The sequence below is a fragment of the Anolis carolinensis genome, chromosome 3 (genome assembly GCF_035594765.1).
Source record: "Anolis carolinensis isolate JA03-04 chromosome 3, rAnoCar3.1.pri, whole genome shotgun sequence".
Classification (NCBI taxonomy): Eukaryota; Metazoa; Chordata; class Lepidosauria; order Squamata; family Dactyloidae; genus Anolis; species Anolis carolinensis.
This window is the reverse complement of record NC_085843.1, coordinates 169,698,292-169,720,847: the sequence shown is the minus strand read 5'-3', so window position 1 is coordinate 169,720,847 and position 22,556 is coordinate 169,698,292. Positions and strand designations below refer to the sequence as shown.

The following is a 22,556-nucleotide window of genomic DNA, read 5'->3' as shown; positions in this document are numbered from 1 at the left end:
AAACCTACTCCATACTTTTTCATTTTAGTTTTGTAAATCTTGGAAGACTCCCAAAGTCAATTTCATATTCAGTGCAAGGACACAAAGCTGAAAAAGCAAAGCCAAAACGGCTGCCTTAGTGCCTGCCTTGCCTCTCACCATTAGGAGCAGGGAAAAGAGGGAGCAGTGTTTTTTGGGAACAGCACAGAACCCTGGGAATTATATTTTGGGAAGGGATGAGCCCTATGCCAGAGAATTCAAAAGGCTCTGCCGTAAACTACATTTCCCAAAATGCAGTGCACTGCTCAGCATCAGAGAGATTTGCCCCTCGGTAGCCAGCCAGTTCCAATAAATTATTATTTCTGTTCTTAGTTTATAACTGTCATTTCCTAATTGGTTCTATCATAAAAATATGGTGAAATATTATTAAACTGCAAAACCTTTGTCTACGCGAGGAACATTGTGTTGTAGCACATTTTGCTATCCAGTCCACCAATTTAACACTGTCATCCACCCAAATGACAAAAACAAAGTTCCTGGTGTAGAACCACTAATTTCAAAGTAAGGAATACACAATTAAACAGGAAATAATGTCAAATCAGGAACTTATTTTCTTTATTATTAAAAATGTTGTTTATAAAAAGTTTGACAATTCCCCAAATTTTTTTGGATAAGTGAAACATTCTGAAATTTGGTAGGCTAAGAGTGGTAATTGTGTTCTACCATTGTAGTGAGTTTCATCCCAATAGCTGCAAAGATGAGGGAGAAAGGGGCTCCTGATGTTTCCCCAATTATAGTAATAATGCTCAATTACTATAATGAAATAGTAACAAAATTTCGTTACTCTCATTATAGTAACAAAATGTTCACTAACTATACTTTAGAAATACTTTAGAAACAAAATGCCAACACCCCCAGTTTTTTAATGACTTCTGAACCATTTTAATGGGGTTGTTGTATGTCTTTCGGGCTGTGTGGCCATGTTTCAGAAGTATTCTCTCCTGATGTTTTTAAGACCAGTTTTAATGGATTTAATTTTAAGATCCATTTTTAATGGATCGCACATCCCTACTGAACATCTTAAGCTTACAACTGAGTAATAATCATTCTGCTTATGATTTCTAAAGCCATGGAAATTTGGAAGCATGAGCAGGAACCATGTTATATTCATAATACTTTTGTCAAAAATATATTGCTGTTATGCAAAGATCAGAAAAATTGTGTTTCAATAAGTGTAGGTAGGAAAATATCATAGCTTTATGGAAGAAGAAGTACCGCCCATCCCCCAAGAAATCCTTCCTGGGTGAGATGACATAAATTCTCATACATTTTTCAATGGTTTTTCACATCTTGGGATGCTTTAGGGGGAAAAATTGACACAAATAATGGACTGGCATCATTTTGAGATCACAGTTCACTATGCAAAATTCTTTTCTTTTTGCCATTTTTCCACATAATAAATTTGTACAAAAGAATGTCAAAAATGTGAAAAAACCTTGTTTTCTCAGTAGAGTACTGGGATGAACCAAGAAAATTTGAAAGTCTTTATGTCCTTATCCTTATCTATCTTGTACTGAAACTTGTACGTTATTTTGCTGAATAGTTTTGACGGAATTTTAATTTCTTTTTATATTATAGCTTTCTGCGTCTGATGTGATTAATATAAATCTTTGCAGAACTTTTCCGAGCTCATTTCTCATTTATTGTGAATCTGGCATAAATTTTGGTAAAAAAAATACGTGCTAATGATCAATATTCAGGTTTCAGTTACAAATTTCCTCTCTCTAAGGTTTTCTAATAGAAAAAATAATGCCTTTTCCTTCCTTAAATCATTTCTGCAGGATCTTAGAACTACAAGAAGCAGGATACTTGGATGTATTTAAAGAAAAATGGTGGCCTCGGATGGGACGATGTGACTTGAACAGCCATACCAATGCACAGACAGATGGGAAAGCTTTGAAGCTTCACAGTTTTGCAGGGGTCTTCTGCATTTTGGCAGTAGGCCTGCTCCTGGCCTGTTTGGTGGCAGCCCTGGAGTTGTGGTGGAGCAGCAACCGTTGTCATCAAGAAACACCAAAAGAGGTCCATAACTTTTATTCTTATCACAATTAGGGGTAGAAAGTGTAAAATCTCACAGAGGGGGGAAGGAGAGGAAACTGAAGATGTGGAATTTCTTAAGTGCTTTCTCCCCACTCAACTCACTAGACTATGAATGGAGATAACTGCATTTAAATACAGTTTTTTAAAAAGTTATATCATATATATTCCCTAATGTTTGTGTTTTATGGGAGGTACCAAAATGACAGCTCTGGCAACTAAAGTCCTGTATTTATTTATAGAGCAGATACAGCCTGGGCAGCAGCAGCACTGCAAATATTCCCACATTGCCCCACCATTGTGCCTCAACTTTGCCATGGAGAGACCATCTTTAGGGGTAAGAGAGTAGCTCAGGGACCATGCCTTTGGCCCCTCTGTTAAGAATCACAGACAAGGATGTTTAGAGCTGCCTTAAATTCACATAATCAGCATTCCTATTTTCTTTAAAAATCAAATCTATGCTTAGCTCACATTTGTCTGTTGGCCAACTGGGGAACTGCCAAGTTGGTGCCAAATGCCAATGTCACATAGCTACACATCAGAGCTCATCTTTTGTATTTCCCCTAACTCTGGACTATTTTTTTTTCTTTTTTCTTTTTTCATTTCTGGGTTTGTATAATAGTGCCCAACTAGCAATGCAAAAAGATATTCTCCTCTGTACTCCCAGATAAAGATCTTTTAAGGCTGTTTGCCTTATTTGTTTTCCCCAATCTTAGGTAACTGCAGCTGAAGGATTCTGTTGACATGGATTTTGGGTACAACCTTATATGGGCCAGATACACATGAGTGCTCTCCTTTAATTTTTTGGCATGCTTTACCCTATGTATACATGTATAAATCTAAAAATTTTAGTCAAAAAATCAATCCAAAATCCCAGACTGACTTATCCATGAGTCAGTATGAGTATGAAAAGTTTATCAAAAAAGGAAGTATCCACTTATATGAGTAGAGTTGCAAAAGCCAAGTGTTTAGTTCATCTCCAGAGAAACTAAAAGAAGCACCAACCCCCTCTATTCTCACTGCCATTTTTGAATGCCTTGGCAAGGAAAAGCTGGTCAGTGCCAGAGTCAGTTGACCATCTGAGGTGGCATGAAGCTTTTCCCTCCAAACAGAATCACCCTCAACTAAACTATGGCTCATATAAAAATACATAATTTTGGCCCCAAATTGTGACCTCGATCTATATATGAAGTCAAGTTGTACATGAATATATATGGTATTTCAGATACCCACCCATAAGTAACTTACCAAATTGAAAACTGTACATTTGTGTCCCTTCAGACATTATTGGACCCAACTTCTTTCTTCTCCATCCAGCGTGCCCCTTGTGAAGGCTAACTGGAGTTTTATTATTATTATTATTATTATTATTATTATTATTATTATTATTATTATTATCCATCATTTCTATCCCTGGAATAACTATAACTGGAGTTATAGTCCATCAACCTTTGAAAGGTCCTATAACTTGAGCCTATATAGTATGTCTTGCCAAGAGCTTTATAAGCAATATTTGCAGTTCCAAGTAGCCAATAAGAATGTGAGATTATTGGACTTATTTATTTTATTTTATTTATTTCCAGCATTTATATCCCATCCTTTTCACCCAGAGGGACTCAGGCGGCTTACACAATTGGCAACAATTCGATGCTGACAACATAGTTAAAATCATAACAATATATAAAATCCATTAAGAACAATTAAATACAATATAAAATATAAGACATATAAGACTTTTCCATGTGGTTGGTAAGCTGAGTTCCCTTTTGTAAATGTTCTGTAAACCTTTAATTCCCTCCATTTTGGGGGGGGGGGAGTTATTCTGTTTAACACAAGGGTAGCATGTTAATGGATTTCAGCTTCCATTCCTCGCTATTTACTATAATGACTAATATTGATAGGAGAATTTGAGTGAAAAAATACAGAATAGTTGAAAAAAATGACCCAAAAATATGTTTTTCAAGTGCCGAGAAACCTGGAAAAGAATAATCCTGGACTGATGAAAATATTTACAGTTTGTGACTTTTTGTGTAGAATAAGTCCCAAGCTGTAAATGTTTTCATCAGTCCATGTTTACATGTGGTTGTTTTACACAGAAAATACCATTTTCTGTTTAGGAAACATAATTTTCTGTATGGAAAATAATATTTCAATGCAGAAATATTACTTCCTGCGCAGATAATGATGTTTTCTGTGCAGACAGTGGTGTTTTCTATTCAAATAAACTATGAAAAAAGTTTATGCAGGAAATATCCCCAATTACATTATTTTCTGCACACAATGTCATTTCTTACACAGAAAGTACTATTTTCCATGCCAACCAACCATCTGTGAGTTTTGCATGGAATGTCTGAATTGTATATACCATATTCTTCAAAAAAAATGTGTGGTTTTCAAATACTTTAGGTGAATCTACACTGATCTGTTATCCCAAGTGGGAGGGAGTGAATCGGCTCCAAGGCAGATACATGATGCACAACTTTGAACTATGTTAATCAAAGTTATAGATTGCTCCGAGTTCTCCCAAAAAATCTGGAGCAATCCTTAATTTTGACCCATGTAAACAATTGAGTCAGTCCTGGGATGGAACCAGCTGCAACTGTTAATGCAGTTGTCCTGTATTAATTGGGATTTACTATTGGCCTGAGGTCACAGGATATTACTCACTGTCTGCCTCCCCCTCTTATTAACAGGCATTGCCGGGCTAGTGTCCATTGTTTATCTCATGGAGAAACTTCCCAAAGGGAGCGAGAGCAATAGGAAAAGAAAGCAAGAAAAGAAGGGATTATTCCTCTTCCCCCTCCTATGTCATTGGTGCTCTGATTAGCGTCGTGGTTCTCAACCTGTAGATCCCCTCATGTTTTGGCCTTCAACTCCCAGAAAACCTAACAGATGGTAAACTTGCTGGGAGTTCTAGGAGTTGTAGGCCAAAACACCTGGAGACTCACAGGTTGAGAACCACTGGGCTAGCATCACTTGGAGCAATGAACACTAGTCATGTCATGCCTGCTGGCAAATGCAATGACAGAAATGGGAGGGGGCAGTAAGGATCAGCATCCAATGATGCCGAGTTGGGTTCAGTGACACACCGGACAGTCAAAACTCCATCCAGCTTCCTCAGAATTCAGGAAGCTGATGGTCAAACCATCCCGTGGCTGATCTGGCATTCAACACTTCACTGGTGTAGAGCTGCCTTCTGTCACAACAGGGAGAAAAAAGCTAAAATTACTGTTTGCAATGATTGATAAGAAATTCATCAAATAATTACATCCCTTTCGGAGACTTAGCTCAAAACATTTGAAAGCACACAGGTTGATGACTCCTAATTTACAGGGAACCTCTTGAATGATTTGTTTATGAAACTGAAAATAAATGGAAATTCTCCAGTTAACTTTCACCCACCATGGAGATACTGTTATATCACATCTTGCCAGTTATTAGTAGTTTGAGAATAACATAGCCAGGGAGAGCTTGCTAAGATTTATATGAAAATAGAACAGCAAAGAAAAGGCAACAGAAAAGTCCTCATGTGCTCATTTCTTTGAGGAAGATACAATTCCTTTATAAAGAAAGGATGGGAACAGTACATAAATAAGGCAAGTGCTCTTACAGAAATATGTAGTGCTTTTTTCCCCCTTTGTGTGGACAAATGAGTGAATCTTTGTCCCATTCATTAACAAAACAGTAAGTCATTCAGACACATGTGGTTGATGACCTTCCCTTCCACCCCATCTTCTCTCTTTCAAAAAATAATACTCTTCAGCATTCAATGTGTGAATTTTAGTTAAAGCATATGAGCAATATGAAGTTGCCTGCTTTCAAAGGCTTTCCTCATACCTATTTCAAAGCAATAATAGCCATCTTGCAAGAAAGACAACATCTGCTTGCATCAATTAAAATCTTTAACAGCTTTACCTTTCAGGTAGGCTTTGAGACATCATGGTACTTGAACTTTCTTTCATCTTGAACAGATGTTTTGTACAAGAGATGTAAAACAGCAGCCACACCTAGCAGGGCTAAAACATAAACCCATCACATCTTATTTTCTTTTTTTCTTTAGTTGCTAAGAGGATGTTTGGCATATATGAGAATAAGCATGGCATAGTTCTCACTCAAAGAGATCACACTAAACTATTTTTCCAACTTTTGTAATTTAGAAAACATTCACAATCCTGCTCAGATTAGTTTTTAGTAGTTTGAGTGGTATACTAGGAATCAGACGCCCCTTCTATACTGCCATATAAAGTCCAGATTATTTGCTTTGATCTGGAATATATGGCAGTGTTAAAGGAACCTGAGAGAGCAGAATTTGACTCCCCGCTGAACCATGGAAACCATTCTTACAGTCTTAGAAGAAGGTAGTGGCAACCCTTCTCTAAATAAATCTTTCCCAGAAACACCTATGTTAAGATGGAATTGGTTTGAATTAGGTCACATCAAATGAAGCAGCAACAACTGTATAGAAACAAAGAACGATTAAGGGAAGGTTAAAGGTTACTCTTCATCTTTAGCTTTATACTCGTCTGTGTCTCCTACTTATCCATTTCATTTGTCCTCCAAATAGTCAGTATCTTGCTCTGAATACAAGAAATCGGGAGCCTGTTTTGTATGCATTTCCACAATGTATTTTTTCTCACAAAATGAAGCTTTATTTGGCAGGAAAATAGCTTTGCTCTGTTTGCTCATGCAGCGTGAGCATCATGAGCTCATTCGTCATTTGCAAGGAAATGATGTGTGGAATGTTCCGTCTATACACAAATACATGTTAATATGAGGACTGAAACCTTTAGTTCACTCAGCTGGCAGATTAGTCAGCTAAAACTAAAGTGGCATAAAAGCTTCACAGCCTGGATGCAACGAAAAAGGGATGGGGAGTATGGTTGGCTTTCATGTGAGGAATTCATTAGCAAGATCTCCCACTTGTTTTTTTAAAAACAATATTCGTAGCTGCATGAAATGAGATGGAATTGGCTTAAGAATAGCAATCATGGGGTAAAGGCAACATTTCCTCTATAACATTTTGTTTACTAAGCAGCTGTTTAGTCAACATGAAAAAACCTACTGGATCTTGTATGAAAAGATTGGGGAATCTTCCCCCAACCCAGTGTTTTGGATATCAAATCCAAGACATCTCCACAAGCCCGAGCAGGAGGTATGGGATCATTGCAATGGCACTCCATAATATCATCTAGGGTTGAAAATCACCCGGATAGTCCAGATGCCCTCACAAAGCAAATGATAGTGGGATGCAATTTTAATCAGAATATCAGTACAGGAAAAAAAAACTTAAATTCATCTTAACCCTACCATCAGCTGTCCACCGTCTATATCTACCCATGGTTGTTGCTCCATGGTTTTCATCACAGATTTTTTTTCATCATGTCTAGTTTGATCTTCCATAATCTTATAGAGCAGTGGTTCTCAACCTGGGATCCCCAGATGTTTTTGGCCTTCAACTCCCAGAAATCCTAACAGGTGGTAAACTGGCTGGGATTTCTGGGAGTTGTAGGTCAAAAACATCTGGGGACCCCAGGTTGAGAACCATTGTTATAGAGGATTTAAACTTAAGAGAGCAATCCTATTTTTACTCACATGTAACCCCACTGAAGGAAACTGGATATCTTTTTGAGCAGATTCTGCCTATTCCTCACTGAGAGGCAGGAGGATGCTTGATGAATGAGGGCAGACTTGGAAGTTAAAAGCAACCATGTTTATTTTTAACATCATGTTGGCTCTGCAATGCCTCTGTAAAGATAATTAAAATGTACTCAGATTGGCATTTCCTTCTAAAGAACTGTCCATTTTCCCTAGCACATAGTAAGTTATCACCTATTTTAAATTAATTCACTTTTTTTCTTTTAAAAAATGAGAATTTATGAGAAGCTTTTTTTAAAAAAACTTGATAGGTTAATTGGTAAAAATGCAGATGATTGGTTCTTTAATTGGCTGTCAGTGCCAATTAATTGGTTTGATACTTTTTGCTGTGTGCTTTTTCTTCTGTGATTTTATGACCACTTCTAGAAAAGTGAGTTCTCTTTGTAGAATGAACCTCATAGTCACACATGGCAAAAATGGCCTACGTACTTAAAAACAACCAGGTGAGTGTGTTTTGCATGCTGCAAGGTAAACAATCCAAGATTCTTTTCTTTAAAACGCTAATGACAAAGGACATTAGCTACTCAGAAAGTCAAACCTACATAAGAGTCGTATAATCTACCCAAACCTAAAACAAATCTTTCAACCAATGATCCACCTCCCAATCCTCCTCCTTTTGTAAGGAATAAAAATACATGGGATGAAGTTGGGGGAAATCGCTATGGTTCCAAGCTATGGAATCATGGGAGGTGTGGTTTGGTGAAACTCCAGCACTCTTTGGCAGAAAAGGCTAAAGACCTTGTAGAAGTAAGACACATGATTCCATAGCATTATTATTATTATTATTATTTATTTACAGCATTTATATTCCGCCCTTCTCACCCCGAAGGGGACTCGGGGTGGATCACATTACACATATAGCCAAACATTCAGTGCCTTTTAACATAGAACAAAGACAAGACAAACATAGGCTCTGAGCGGGCCTCGAACTCATGACCTCCTGGTCAGAGTGATTCATTGCAGCTGGTTGCAGCTGGCTTGCTCTCCAGCCTGCACCACAGCCCGGGCCTAATAGCATTGAGCCATGACTGTTCAAGTGGTGCCAAACTGCATTAATTATCAGTGTAAATGTATTCCCTAGAGAGGTTCCTAGCTGTTTACACAGGGTTTTGTTTTTTTAAAAAAAACCTTCCATCCATAGCTGCATGATATTCTCCATAGTCTTTCAGCTCAGCATTGCTTATTGGAATACCACCAGAGCACTACAAACTATGAGTAATGTTGAGTGTGGGTGGGTGGGAGTACAATCTTCCAATCCAGCTAAGAGTTGGCTTCGATCTCCCTTAGCATCAGCACACCCACCTCTCCTTAGAACAGTGTCGGGATCATTATTTTATTTAAAAAAATTGTGGTAGAGTATTCTTGTAGGGCAGTCAAATGCTAAAGGAAAAACTCAACATCTTCACAATTGATTAACAAGGTTTCTTAGCAACTCTAGTACAAAACTATGTACAGTTATGTAATGTAGACAGTGATCTAGCATTCCAGCCATCAATTGTAGACGGATTGATCAACCATGATTCAGGGCCCTTCCACACAGTCATATAACCCAGAATATCAAAGCAGATAATCCACAAGATCTGCTTTCAACTAGATTATCTGAGTCTGCACTGCCAGTTCAATGTGGATTTTATACAGCTTTGTGGAAGGAGCCTCTGTGGGGCTTTTTACTAGATAATTTCTGAACCAAATTCAGTGGGTCACAGTATTGTAGGAAAATTGTAGAGATCACATCAGATAGTTTATAGTAAGAAATTGTAATCTTGATGACTGCAGATCAGGAACAATTATTTTTTTGTGGTACAGTAGAGTCTCACTTATCCAACATAAACGGGCCAGCAGAACGTTGGATAAGCGAATATGTTGGATAATAAGGAGGGATTAAGAAAAAGCCTATTAAACATCAAATTAGGTTATGATTTTACAAATTAAACACCAAAACATCATGTTATACAACAAATTTGACAGAAAAAGTAGTTCATTACATATTAATGCTATGTAGTAAATACTGTATTTACGAATTTAGCACCAAAATATCACGATATATTGAAAACATTGACGACAAAAATGCATTGGATAATCCAGAACGTTGGATAAGTGAGACTCTACTGTAGCTTTATTGGTCCATTGAGCGATAGTACACAGCACAGCATTATTTGTAAACAATTCACTGCATTGGCTAACTTTACAACATTGTTCCCCACTGAGAATACTGATTGTACTTACATTTCCTCAGTTCTATAAAGATACCTTGTAATTCTTTAACATCAGGTGGTTGTTTTTCATTTTAAAAAGACATGAAAACCATGGCAGTCAAGAAAATGTACAGAAACTGCTCTACCTATCCCAGTTTCTACCTGCATTTGTAACAGTTGATAAGGAACCCAGAAGGTAGATGCTAACAGTGAGAGGTCTCCATAGAAGATGGGCAGACATTCTGAACATTTAACAAAATTGCTGGGAAAAAGAATTCTCACAACAGTGATCCTTTTTTTACAATTGATTTTCTACTGAGATTGCATAATATTCCCTTTTTTTGCTATTGACCTTTATCTTGTTAGCATATCTGCTACAGATTCTGTTCACAGATACAAACACTTTTTAATGCAAATGCTCTGTGAGACAACAAGCTGACCCTTTGTGCCTTAAGTCTGCCAATGCATCTTGCAGCCTTACTTTTCATAGAGTTGTGTGACAATTGAACAGGTATCGTGATGTAACAATTCTAGGTAGGATAACTGCAAAGGAAGACAAGGGTTCTAATCAATTTGCCACTTGTTTGGGATGGAGATTTCAACAAGGACATCTTCAAAGATGGAATTTGTGTAGCTTACCTAAGCATGCTGTCCTGCTCCATAACTCCTGCTGTCTAATGAAAAGCATTTCAATCATTCTGAAATGACAACCTTGTTGCTCTTTAACATCAGAAAGTGAGTCATGTTTGCCTGTTTCTTATCAGACTATATATTTAAAAAAACACACACTCACTCCTTGAGGATGACTCTTTCCTCTTAGATGTTTTCATTGAAATAATAAATAAATAATAAAACTTTATTTATACCCCGCCACCATCTCCCCATGGGGACTCGGGGCGGCTGAAAGGGATTCATGGGATAACTGATCATATAACCTGTCTTTGAGAACCAACCCTGAATATTTCAATTTCTTTGGAAAGGAAAAATGAGGGGAAAGCCCATGAGTAACTGTGATAATTGTATGTGTGGTCAGGCTCTGTCAAAATTGCACAACTAGAGCCTTTGCATATCTACCATATATGTTAGTGGAATTGCTTTGGGAACTGAATATTTTGGTACTTCAAAATGCAATCTAGATTATATCTTATTTTGCATTTCATAATTCCTTTCCATCTGCCATAATTTTCCTACGTTTTCATGTTGTTGTTTTTTGTTCTGGTCTCTGTTTCATGTGAATGAAAACACAAGAGAATTCAACTGTTATATTTCCCCCTTCATTGTATGTTTGTATTTTACGTTGCTTTTTAAATTATTTCTTATTGTATTTCAGTCACATGTCTGAAACTGTGTATTTTTTTGCTAAAATATTTTCTTTAAATAATCATCTGTATTGCATTGTATTCTAATTTTCAAAAATGAAATAAACTGCTATTTGGGAGCAGAAAATGAACGGTTTTATTACTGGTAAAATGCATTAAACAGTAGGTCTTTCAAAACAAACTGGAGCGACTCGGAGTTGATAAAATAAGTGGGGGAGTTGAAGACAGTTAAAAGTTTTCAGAGACAAGCAATAGCCCACCACAAATCTTTAAAGCCACCATAACTTAAGAGTATGTTCCCATATCCATGGGATCAGTACACACAGTTTCATTTGTGCACGTCTAACTAAATATGTACTGTCTAGGCATTGTGTAGGCCAGGGGTCCTCAAACTTTTTAAGCCGAGGGCCGGTCCACAATCCTTCAGACTGTTGAGGGGCCGGATTATCATTTGAAAAAAAAAATACAAACAAATTCCGATGCACACTGCATATGTCTTATTTGTAGTGCAAAAACAACAACAACAACAACAACAACAACAAGAACAATGAAAGAACAATACAATATTTAAAAATAAAAACAATTTTAACCAACATACATTTATCAGGATTTCAATGGGAAGTGTGGTCCTGCTTCTGGCCAATGAGATAGTCAAGTTAATTAGGGTTGTTGTTGTTGTTGTTGTTGTTGTTGTTGTTGTTGTTGTGTGCCTTCAAGTCATTTCAGACTTTGGGTGAGCCTAAGTCTAAAATTTATTTATTATTTATTTACTACATTTGTATCACACCCTTCTCACCCCAAAGGGGACTCAGAGTGGCTTACAAATTATATGTACATACAATATCTTATATTATTAGCATAGCACAGTATTAGCATTATATATTACTATATTGAACTATACCACTATACTGTAATATTATTAGTAATATTATATGTAATATAGAATATATAATTAATATTATTATATGGTATTATTATTAGTGCTATATTGTATTACATTATAATATTATTATCAATATTATATGTATATACAATATATTATATTATAAAACTGGAGGCGGGGGCCAGGTAAATGACCTCAGAGGGCCGCATCCGGCCCCCGGGCCTTAGTTTGGGGACCCCTGATGTAGGCCTTCTCATTCAATCAATTGCATCAAATGGATTGTTACAAGAAAACAAAAATTAGGATTGCAGCCTTGGTTATGTAGCACATTACACAAGTATTACAGCTTCACTGGGTAACTCGTGCCATTTCAAAGCCTCATAACAGTGAGGTCTGAAAATTAATGATAATTCTGTGATAGCTCATTCACATGCATGCAAATATATCACTTGACACTGCAAACATTGCGTAATAGACATGTACTTGCAAAACAGTCCTTTAGTATCAAAGCAGTAGATTCTGTGCTGGAAGAAGCTAAGAAAGGAAAAGGCAATAGGTGGGAAGAGGGCATGAGCTGTTCTCTATCTTATGCATTATGGATGTAAAGAATATACTATGATCCCTGTATCCATGGGGGATTCACTTCAAAAACAGTGGATACCGGAAACCATGGATAATAGCCAACCTTATTATTTTGATTATACTTGGGATGCCTTTGGGGACAAATAGTTGTGACAAAACTTTGAACGATTTCTCCATCTACCTGTCCTCAAGGCACACCATTTATTTATTTATTTATTTACAGTATTTATTTTCCGCTCTTCTCACCCCAAAGGGGACTCAGGGTGGATCACATTATACACACATAGGGCAAACATTCAATGTCCATAAACACATCAAACAGAGACAGACAGACGCAGAGGCAATTTAACCTTCTCCTGAGGGGATGTTCGATTCTGGCCACGGGGGGAGCAGCTGCTTCATCATCCACTCTGATGGCACTTCCTCATTCCAAGTCGTAAATTAGTTAAACTTGCCTCCCCACTTTTATAAGTGGTACCTTATTTCCTACTTGATAGATGCAACTATCTTTCAGGTTGCTAGGTCAGCAACGAGCAGGGGCTATTTTTTATTTTTAATTGACGGGTGCTCACCCCGCCATGGGCTGGCCTCGAACTCATGACCTCATGGTCAGAGTGATTTATTGCAGCAGGCTGCTCAACAGCCTGCGCCACAGCCCAGCCCCAATCATGACCAGGAAGATTCTGTAGATATATTTCCCAATGTCCTACTCTTCAGTGGTCAGGATGCTGCCAAGCTGTGAAGGTATGTTAGCAGGGCCGTTGTCATTGATGCAGTGATGGAGATCTGTCATCATAGTTACAATGACAATGCTGATTTCTGCCCAACCTCTTTGTTCTTTGTGAAGTGCACACACAAAAAGAGAACCTGGGTTTTTTTTTAATCAAAAAGATACAACTACCCATCCCAGGTTTCTAGTTTTTAAGAGCTTTTAGAACAAAATGCCCATAACACTAGTTTGCATTAAAATTGTTCATGCTATTCTCATAAAAAATCTGAATATAGTACCTTGATGTATCTGCATGACCAGTATCTGTAGTTTCATTTACCCATATCCAAAAATATGTTATCTTTAAGCATTTTCTAGATCCTCCAGCACAATTCTATAGTATATTTATGCCTGTCATGCTGGATAATCTAGAATTGCTAGATAGATAGTTCTCTTTAGGTATTTTGTAGGTCTTCCAACGCAAGTCTATGGTATGCTTCTATTGAAAGTTGTTCATTGCAATAGGGTTCACAGTTATCCACTGTTTTGTGTTTCCATGGTAAGTCTAGGAACATACCCTGTTTCCCCGAAAATAAGACATCCCCAGAAAATAAGACCTAGTAGAGATTTTGCTGAATTGCTAAATAAAAGGCCTCCCCCAAAAGTAAGACCTTGCAAAGTTTATGTTTGGAAGCATGCCCGCCAAACAGAACATCAGAGCATGCAGGATCAGTAAATGTAAATACCATTGATGGAAATAATGGTAGTACATGGAAATAATGGTAGTAACAAGAAAGTCTTGATAAGATTCACAGTTTGTCTGGTTATGCTGGTTTATGATGACAACTATTGTACAATATATAATAAACTAGCTGTGCCCGGCCATGCGTTGCTGTGGTGAAGTCTGGTGGTATGGGAAATAAAGTATTGAGGAATTGGTGGTAGTGAAGGTAAAGGGTAAAGGTTTTCTCCTGACATTAAGTCCAGTTGTGTCCAACTGCACACTGAAGTGGATTATATGGCAGTGTGGAGTCAAGATAATCCAGTTCAAAGCAGATAATATAAGATTATAAATGGGTTATATAGCTGTGTGGAAGGGCCTTGAGTCTACACTGCCATATAATCCAGTGCAAATTAGATAATCTGTGGAAGAAGCCTAAGTGAGGCATAAATCTGCCTGTTCCCTCGGCTGAGTTGGTTGCTGGGAGACCAAGTGGGCAGAGATTAGTCCTCTAACTGGCAGCAATTGGATAAAAACAATTATTCCTTTCCCTCTCATTAGGACTTTATTTTTCTTTTCTTTTTGTTGTATCAACCTTGAGGCGTGGATGATGGGTTGTGTTGTCAAATTTCGAGGTTGGGGGGCCTGTAGTTTTGTTGTTTTGTTGGTCGCCATGATGCCATCACTCTTTTATATATATAGATGTGAATTCTTCTTCATGGAAAAATAAGACATCCCCTAAAAATAAGACCTAGCAGATCTTTGGGAGCAAAAATTAATATAAGACACTGTCTTATTTTCGGGGAAACATGGTATCCCCTATGGATATGACGGCTGTACTGTATTGTTCTCCAGAACACATGCAGGCACATACAAATCCTCTCATCACTTCATCTGCCAAAGAGGGAAAATGAAGCATTTCATTCTCAAGCATGATAATAACACGTGTGATAATTTACATACTTATTATTCATATATTTTTGGAAAAGCAAAATCAGTATTAGTTAACAGCTTTCAGGATAACAATGGCAGTTATGTCTATTGAAGAATAAGAACACTACAATTACGTAGACATAATAGGGAGCCCCGGTGGCACAGGGTGTTAAAGCGCTGAGCTGCTGAACTTGCAGACTGAAAGGTCCCAGGTTCAAATCCCGGGAGCGGCTTGAGCACCGGCTGTTAGCTCCAGCTCCTGCCAACCTAGCAGTTCGTAAACATGCCAATGTAAGTAAATCAATAGGTACCGTTCTGGCGGGAAGGTAAGGGCGCTCCATGCAGTCATGCCAGCCACATGACCTTGGAGGTGTCTACGGACAACACCGGCTCTTTGTCTTAGAAATGGAGATGAGCACCAACCCCCAGAGTCAGACATAACTGGACTTAACGTCAGGGGAAACCTTTACCTTTATCTCAGGGGGAAATATGAATGTGGAAATGATACTGAAATCATAACTGGAGGAAAGCAGGGAACGCTCCTCAGTTTGCACAGTGGCTGTGCATGTGTTGCCTCGTGAATTCTGAAATTCTCTGAGGATATTGATCCTATTACAGCTCTTTTTTTCCAAAAAGTATTTGAATGGGAACTCCATTGTCCCTCAGTTACCATGCTATACTACATGCCTGCATTTCATCATGCATTTCAGAAAATGGAAATGGCAAATTTGTTTTAACAAGTTAGCAAGATATTCTAGACCAGGGGTCCTCAAACTTTTAAAGCAAAGGGCCGGTCTACAATCCTTCAGACTGTTGAGGGGCCGAATTATCATTTTTTTTAAAAAAAACGAACAAATTCCTATGCACACTGCACATGTCTTATTTGTAGTGCAAAACAACAACAACAACAACAACAACAATGAAAGAACAATACAATATTTTAAAATGAAAACAATCTTAACCAACATAAACCTATCAGGATTTCAATGGAAAGTGTGGGCCTGCTACTGGCCAATGAGATAGTCAAGTTAATTAGGGTTGTTGTTGTTGTTGTTGTTGTGTGCCTTCAAGTCATTTCAGAATTTGGGTGAGCCTAAGTCTAACATTATTTATTTATTTACTTACTACATTTATTTACTACATTTATATCCCACCCTTCTTACCCCGAAGGGGACTCAGAGCAGGTGTATGTACATACAATATATTATATTATTAGCATAGCACAATATTAGCATTATACATTACTATATTGAACTATACCACTATACTGTAATACTATATGTAATATATAACATATAATTAATAATAATTAATAATAATGCCCCCAGGCAAGAGACAAAACCTTTCCAATGCTAATTAGGGTGATTAACTGAAACATAGGAGCCCCCAGATGGCGTAGTGGACTAAGTGACTTGAAGGTTGGGTTGCTGACCTGAAAGCTGCCAGGTTCAAATCCCACCTGGGGAGAGTGTGGATGAGCTCCCTCTATCAGCTCCAGCTCCATGCAGGGGCATGAGAGAAGCCTCCCACAAGGATGGTAAAAACATCAAAACATCTGGGCGTCCCCTGGGCAACGTCCTTGCAGACGGCCAATTCTCTCACTCCAGAAGCAACTCCGGTTGCTCCTGACACACACACACACACAAAAAACTGAAACATTACTGCTGGCTTCCCAGTGACAAAGGACTCTTGCCACACCCTGGACTCTACACAGATATATATTCTTTCCTTTACTTACCTAGTTTATCCATACCTCACAACCTCTGAGGATGCCTGCCATAGATGTGGGCGAAACGTCAGGAGAGAATACTTCTGGAACATGACCACACAACCCGAAAGACATACAACAACCCTGTGATCCCGGCCATGAAAGCCTTCGACAACATATAATAATAATTATTATTATTATATGGTATTATTATTACTATTATATTGTATAACATTATAATATTATTATCAATATTATATGTATATACAATATATTATATTATTTAAAATGATATAAAAATATTATATTATAAAACTGAGGGTGGGGGCCAGGTTAATGACCTTGGAGGGCCACATCCGGCCCCCGGGCCTTAGTTTGGGGACCCCTGTTCTAGACTGTCGGCTTAACTTTACAATAGAAAGTTAGTTCTTGTTTAAAGTCTGTCCACATTTACCTTCTATCATGCCCTGCAAAGTGGTAGGAATGATTTTAGGGTTGTTGTATTTTGTTTGTTTGTTTAGCTATGAAGCAAAAGTGTGCTCTCCAATGCCATTTGGTAGAACACTATAGATTCCTATGATCTCATCAGATATAGGGGAAATTGTTTTTCATCCAGTCAGTGTAAGGAATTGTACCTTAACATGGTCAGTTGCCCCATTTTGACCCTGCTCTTCCCATCAGTCTTGTCTTGCTTTCTTGCTCTTTCTCCTGTCATTGTCCGTGTTCCTCACTTCTCTAAATGCATTCCCTCTCTCTCAATCTCTCTCTCACACACATATCTTGGATGCTCAGAATCAATTTATATAGAATGGTGTCCAGCACACTGAAAACCCTTTGTCATCGTTAAGAAAGCCTCATCGTGCAACATCTCTTATTCCAGATTCTACAGTTCATGACACCATGTATACTGCAGAATAATAGCAGTTTGACACCAGAGTAACAGCAATGGCTCAGTGCTATGGAATCCTGTGGTTTCTAGTTTAATGTGGCACCAGAGTTCTCTGTGAAAGGAGAATAAATATCTCAAAAAACTACAAATACTAGAAATCAATAGCATTAAGCCATAGCAGTTAGTGTGGTGTCACACTGCTGTTTTCTACAATGTGGATACAGCCCTCATCAAAGTATAGATACAGCAGTGAAAACATTCCGCCTTTTCCCAAAGGTCTTCTGAGTGGAAACATTTAGCTTCTTCATCTCTAATATTCACTGCAGAAGATCAACCAATGCAACAATCCACTTTGCCACAATAGCAAGTAAAATGAAAAGCAGAACTTTATCACAACACTAAAGAAACAAGGTGTCAGAATAAAAAGAAAAGCAGAACATTTCTTCATATGTACCTCCCTTTTCTTTCAGTAAAATTATATAAAATGCCTGTGATGCTGATACACAGGGATTACTAGATGCCAAATACTATTAGTTTTTTACCTTCTTCAAAATGGAAGACACCCACCATGCCAATCAAAAGTGAAAGCATTTGACAATACATTGAAAGGATATCGTAGACCTGGCAATTAGACTGATAATGTCTGTGACAGATGATTGAATTGTGTTCTGGCATACAATTTTAAGCTGAATAAGAAAACTAGATTATTCACCTCTAGAAATGCCTCTGTTTTAAGGGATGGCTGAGGATAAAAATGTGGAATGTTTGTGTTTTACACTAAATTGTCAAGGTGTCATTCCCAATGAAGAAAGAATGATAAACCACCAATATCGGCAGTCCCTGAGTTACAAACATTTATTTATTTTATTTATTTACAGTATTTATATTCTGCCCTTCTCACCCCAAAGGGGACTCAGGGAGGATCACATTATATACATATAGGGCAAACATTCAATGCCCATAAACACCTAGAACCGAGACAGAGACAAGCAGACACAGAGGCAATTTAACCTTCTCCTGAGGGGATGTTCGATTCTGGCCACAGGGGGGAGCAGCTGCTTCATCATCCACTCTGACGGCACTTCATCATTCCAACGTCGTAAATTAGTTAAATTTGCCTCCCCACTTTTATAAGTCGTACCTTATTTCCTACTTGATAGATGCAACTATATTTCAAGTTGTTAGGTCAGCAACAAGCAGGGGCTATTTTTTATTTTTAATTGACGGGTGCTCACCCCACCACGGGCTGGCCTCGAAACCATGACCTCGTGGTCAGAGTGATTTATTGCAGCAGGCTGCTCACCAGCCTGCGCCACAGCCCGGCATCTGACTTACATAATGTCTCACAGATAAGAACATGGTTGAGACAACAGGAAGTGAGAGAAATCTACCCTTAGGAAGGGAAATTCACTTCTATGAAAGGAATCATGGGGAAAAGGTGTATCAACTGAAGCATTCTCACCAACCCTTGTTTCCACAACAAGCTTTTTTTTTTTAACATCCAATGATCTCAGGGACAGGAGTGCAGACAGCAAAACAAACACCACATGGATGTTAACCCTTCGCTATGCTGTGTGTGTACATGGTTGGAGTTACACTTAAAATGTACCTGTCCCAACGTACAACTTTAGGACAAACCTACAGAACTTATCTTGTTCATAACTTGGGGATTGTCTATATATTGTCTGAACTGGTATAAAAAATAGATACTAGAAATCCTGTTATTGGTCTGTATAGATGTTGGATGTTTGGGTCAGCTGCACTCCAGGAAATAACTGGTGTGGATTGGTGGGGGTGGATAGGGCTGAGCACAACCATATTTGTTTCATCACATGGTCTACCTCAGCCAATCACAATCAATTGTCCTGGACTTCAAGTCCCAGAATAATAATAATAATAATAATAATAATAATAATAATAATAAAAAATAATAATAACTTTATTCTTATACCCCACACCATCTCCCCGAAGGGACTCGGGGCGGCTTACATGGGGCCATGCCTGGACATAACAGCACAAAATCAAAACAACAAGCAAATCAACCAACAATAGAATCAACCAACAAGAATTCCCTGTTTCCCCCCCTACAAGTTGTCTCCAACTCTCTGTAGAAGAGAGAGAGACATTTAAAATTTCAAAAACAAAATCAGTGGATGAGTGAAGCATTCTGAAACTTTGCAGGACTGATTCCCTACTCATGCTCTATTGCTGTGATCAAATTCGAAATTTTGGTTTTTAAAATGTTATTTGTAAAAAACTTTTTTAAAATTCCAAAAAAATCAGGCTTACAGTTATAAATGTGTTCTACAAGCTTGCCAAGTTCCATCCTGATAGCCACAGAAATAACAGAAAAACGAGTCTCTAAAGTTTCCCCTAAAGGGATCTCAAAAACCATCTAGTCCAACCCAACTCAAAAGGCTGTAATTGAAAAAAAAACCTTAAAATTAAGATTAAAAATTCTACAAACTTATAGTTGTAAATGTGTCTTAGAAGTGTGGCAAGTTTCTTCCCGATAGTTAATAATAATTTTAGTCCCCTGAGGCTGAGAGAGTGTGACTCACCTAAGGTGCTTAAATGGGAAAGAAATTCCTAAAAATCAGTTGATGGCCTAGTCTTTCTTACACTTGGCAGTAATGGTGGCCTAATCATGTTCTGTTGCTATGGGCAAATTCTTCTGGATTTTTAAAATGTTACTTGTAAAAATTTTAAAAAATTCCAAATAATCAGGGATTAACAAAACATTCTGAAACTTGGCAAGCTTACGGTCATAAACGTCTCCTTCAAGTGTGCCAAGTTACATCCTGATAGCCATAAAAATGACAGAGAAACAAGTCTCTAAACATTCCCCATTGGTGCCAATGGACCAAATCTTACCAAAACGAAAACAGAACTCAGGATTTCAAATTACAATTCTGAACAGCCTCTCTCCTGATTGCCCAGAATCTTCCCAAAAAACAGAACAGGCAAAATTAAAACGGAAATGGAACAGATTTTGCCATTGCACATACGCCTAACAATTTTCACTCCTTCAGCAAATTCCAAGGATGCATTTTCAGTAAATGTTCATCCCAAAACATGGCTGACATCAAACTGGAAATACTTTCCAGTTTGAGCTCACCGATATTTCTGGCCAATCTTTGGAAGCATTTTCCATTTCATCTAGATTTGAGGCAGTGGTGGAGGGAGTTTCCTGCTGCAAAATACAATTTTAAATACAAAATACAATTCCTTTTTCCTTTTTTCCATTTTAATGGAGGTTGCCAATATGGTAAGTCTGGGTCTCAGAATCAAGATGAGCATTCATAAAACCATTTAGTGAAAAATCTTAGGCTTGCAACCATTCCTTGAGAATACCCTATGCTCACCCTTCCTACTTGAGTTGCCTGCCATGAAGTCACGCATCTCATTGGCAGAAAATATACATTTTAATAGCATTCAGCTTTGGCATTTTCAAACAGATCATTTTTCAAAGATCCTGGCATGCACACAAAGCACTCATTTGATGTGCTATTTTCCTGGAAAATTGTATCATTTATCCTCCTCCTAGGTTCTTTAACTGTATTTTTTTCCGAGTAACACCATTGATCCTTTTGTATAGTACTGTACCAAAAAACTAGACAATTCTCTAGCATCTCAGCAAGAGGTCTTTCTAAGCATTGCAACATAAGTCTCTTCTACACTGCCATATAATCCAGATTACCAAAGCAGATAATCCACATTATCTGATTTGAGTATACATTACCATATAATCCAGTTCAAAGCAGATTATTTATTTATTTACAGTATTTATATTGCGCCCTTCTCACCCCGAAGGGGACTCAGGGCGGATCACAATGTGCACATATAATGGCAAACATTCAATGCCATATAAACACAGAGACAGAGACGCAGAGATGATTTAGCATTCTCCAAATTCCAGCTTCCTGAGGAGATGCTTGATTCTGGCCACAGGGGAGGCAGCTGCTTCATCATCCACTGTGGCATCTTGATGGATACTTCCTCATTCCAAATGGGAGCTGGACGAGTTTTATGGTGTCATAAATTAGTTAATTTTTCCTACTTGATAGATGTAACTATCTTTCAGTTGCTTAGATCAACAATGAGCAGGGGCTATTTTTTATTTTAATTGTCGGGTGCTCACCCCGACACAGGCTGGCCTCGAACACATCACCTCTTGGTCAGAGTGAATTATTGCAGCTGGCTATTTAACCAGCGGTGCCACAGCCCGCCCCCTGTGCCACAGCCCGGATTTGGATTTTATATAGCAGTGTAGATGGGGCCATAAATAGCTTTAACCACATATGACAAAGATTGAACCCAGGACTTTTTAAAAGAGGCTGTTGCTCCACTGAGGTGCATGAGAACTTTAGCCATGGAGAAACATTCACTGACTGTGGTGGAGGCTCCTTCTTTGGAGGCTTTTAAACAGAGGTTGGATGGCCATCTGTCGGGGGTGCTTTGAATGCGATTTCCTGCTTCTTGGCAGGGGGTTGGACTGGATGGCCCATGAGGTCTCTTCCAACCCTACGATTCTATGATTCTATGAGGCAACCCCAAACACCATTAACACAATGGGATCAGGCTTGATTTTGAAGGATGAAAACGCCCCAGTGTCATCAAGGAAACTGCAACATGAAGAACATTTTGGCTTGGTTTCTGCTCGGCTACCATTCACAAGGTGAACTATTTTGAACTCCGTCACCCATGTATCCATTCTGAATGCCACAGCTGTTGGGAGTACACTTGCTTTTTCTCCCAAAGTGGCTGAAGAAATCTTGAGGTTGTTATAGAAATCACATGTCTTCTACAAAGTGTTTCTGAAAATGATGCTTTTTAAGTCAGATATTGGAACAGAGAGTTTCCCCAAGAATTTGTCCAAAGTGAGT

The 22,556-nt window shown here is 38.2% G+C and overlaps 1 protein-coding gene across 6 annotated transcripts in view; it reads left to right on the top strand.

Annotated features, from left to right (window-relative positions):
* The window catches only part of grid1 (glutamate ionotropic receptor delta type subunit 1), a 1,053,635-nt gene that overhangs the window by 1,010,654 nt on the left and 20,425 nt on the right, over positions 1-22,556 (top strand). For 2 of the 6 annotated variants that reach the window (XM_062977386.1, XM_062977385.1), the window contains exons 15-16: positions 1,821-2,061; positions 2,324-2,413. In XM_062977386.1, the coding sequence (XP_062833456.1) occupies positions 1,821-2,061; positions 2,324-2,413 (331 nt within the window). Of the gene's footprint in view, positions 1-1,820; positions 2,062-2,318; positions 2,414-3,659; positions 6,948-22,556 lie in introns of those variants that run through there. The other 4 variants (XM_062977388.1, XM_062977390.1, XM_062977389.1 and 1 more) reach the window with 4 other exon arrangements.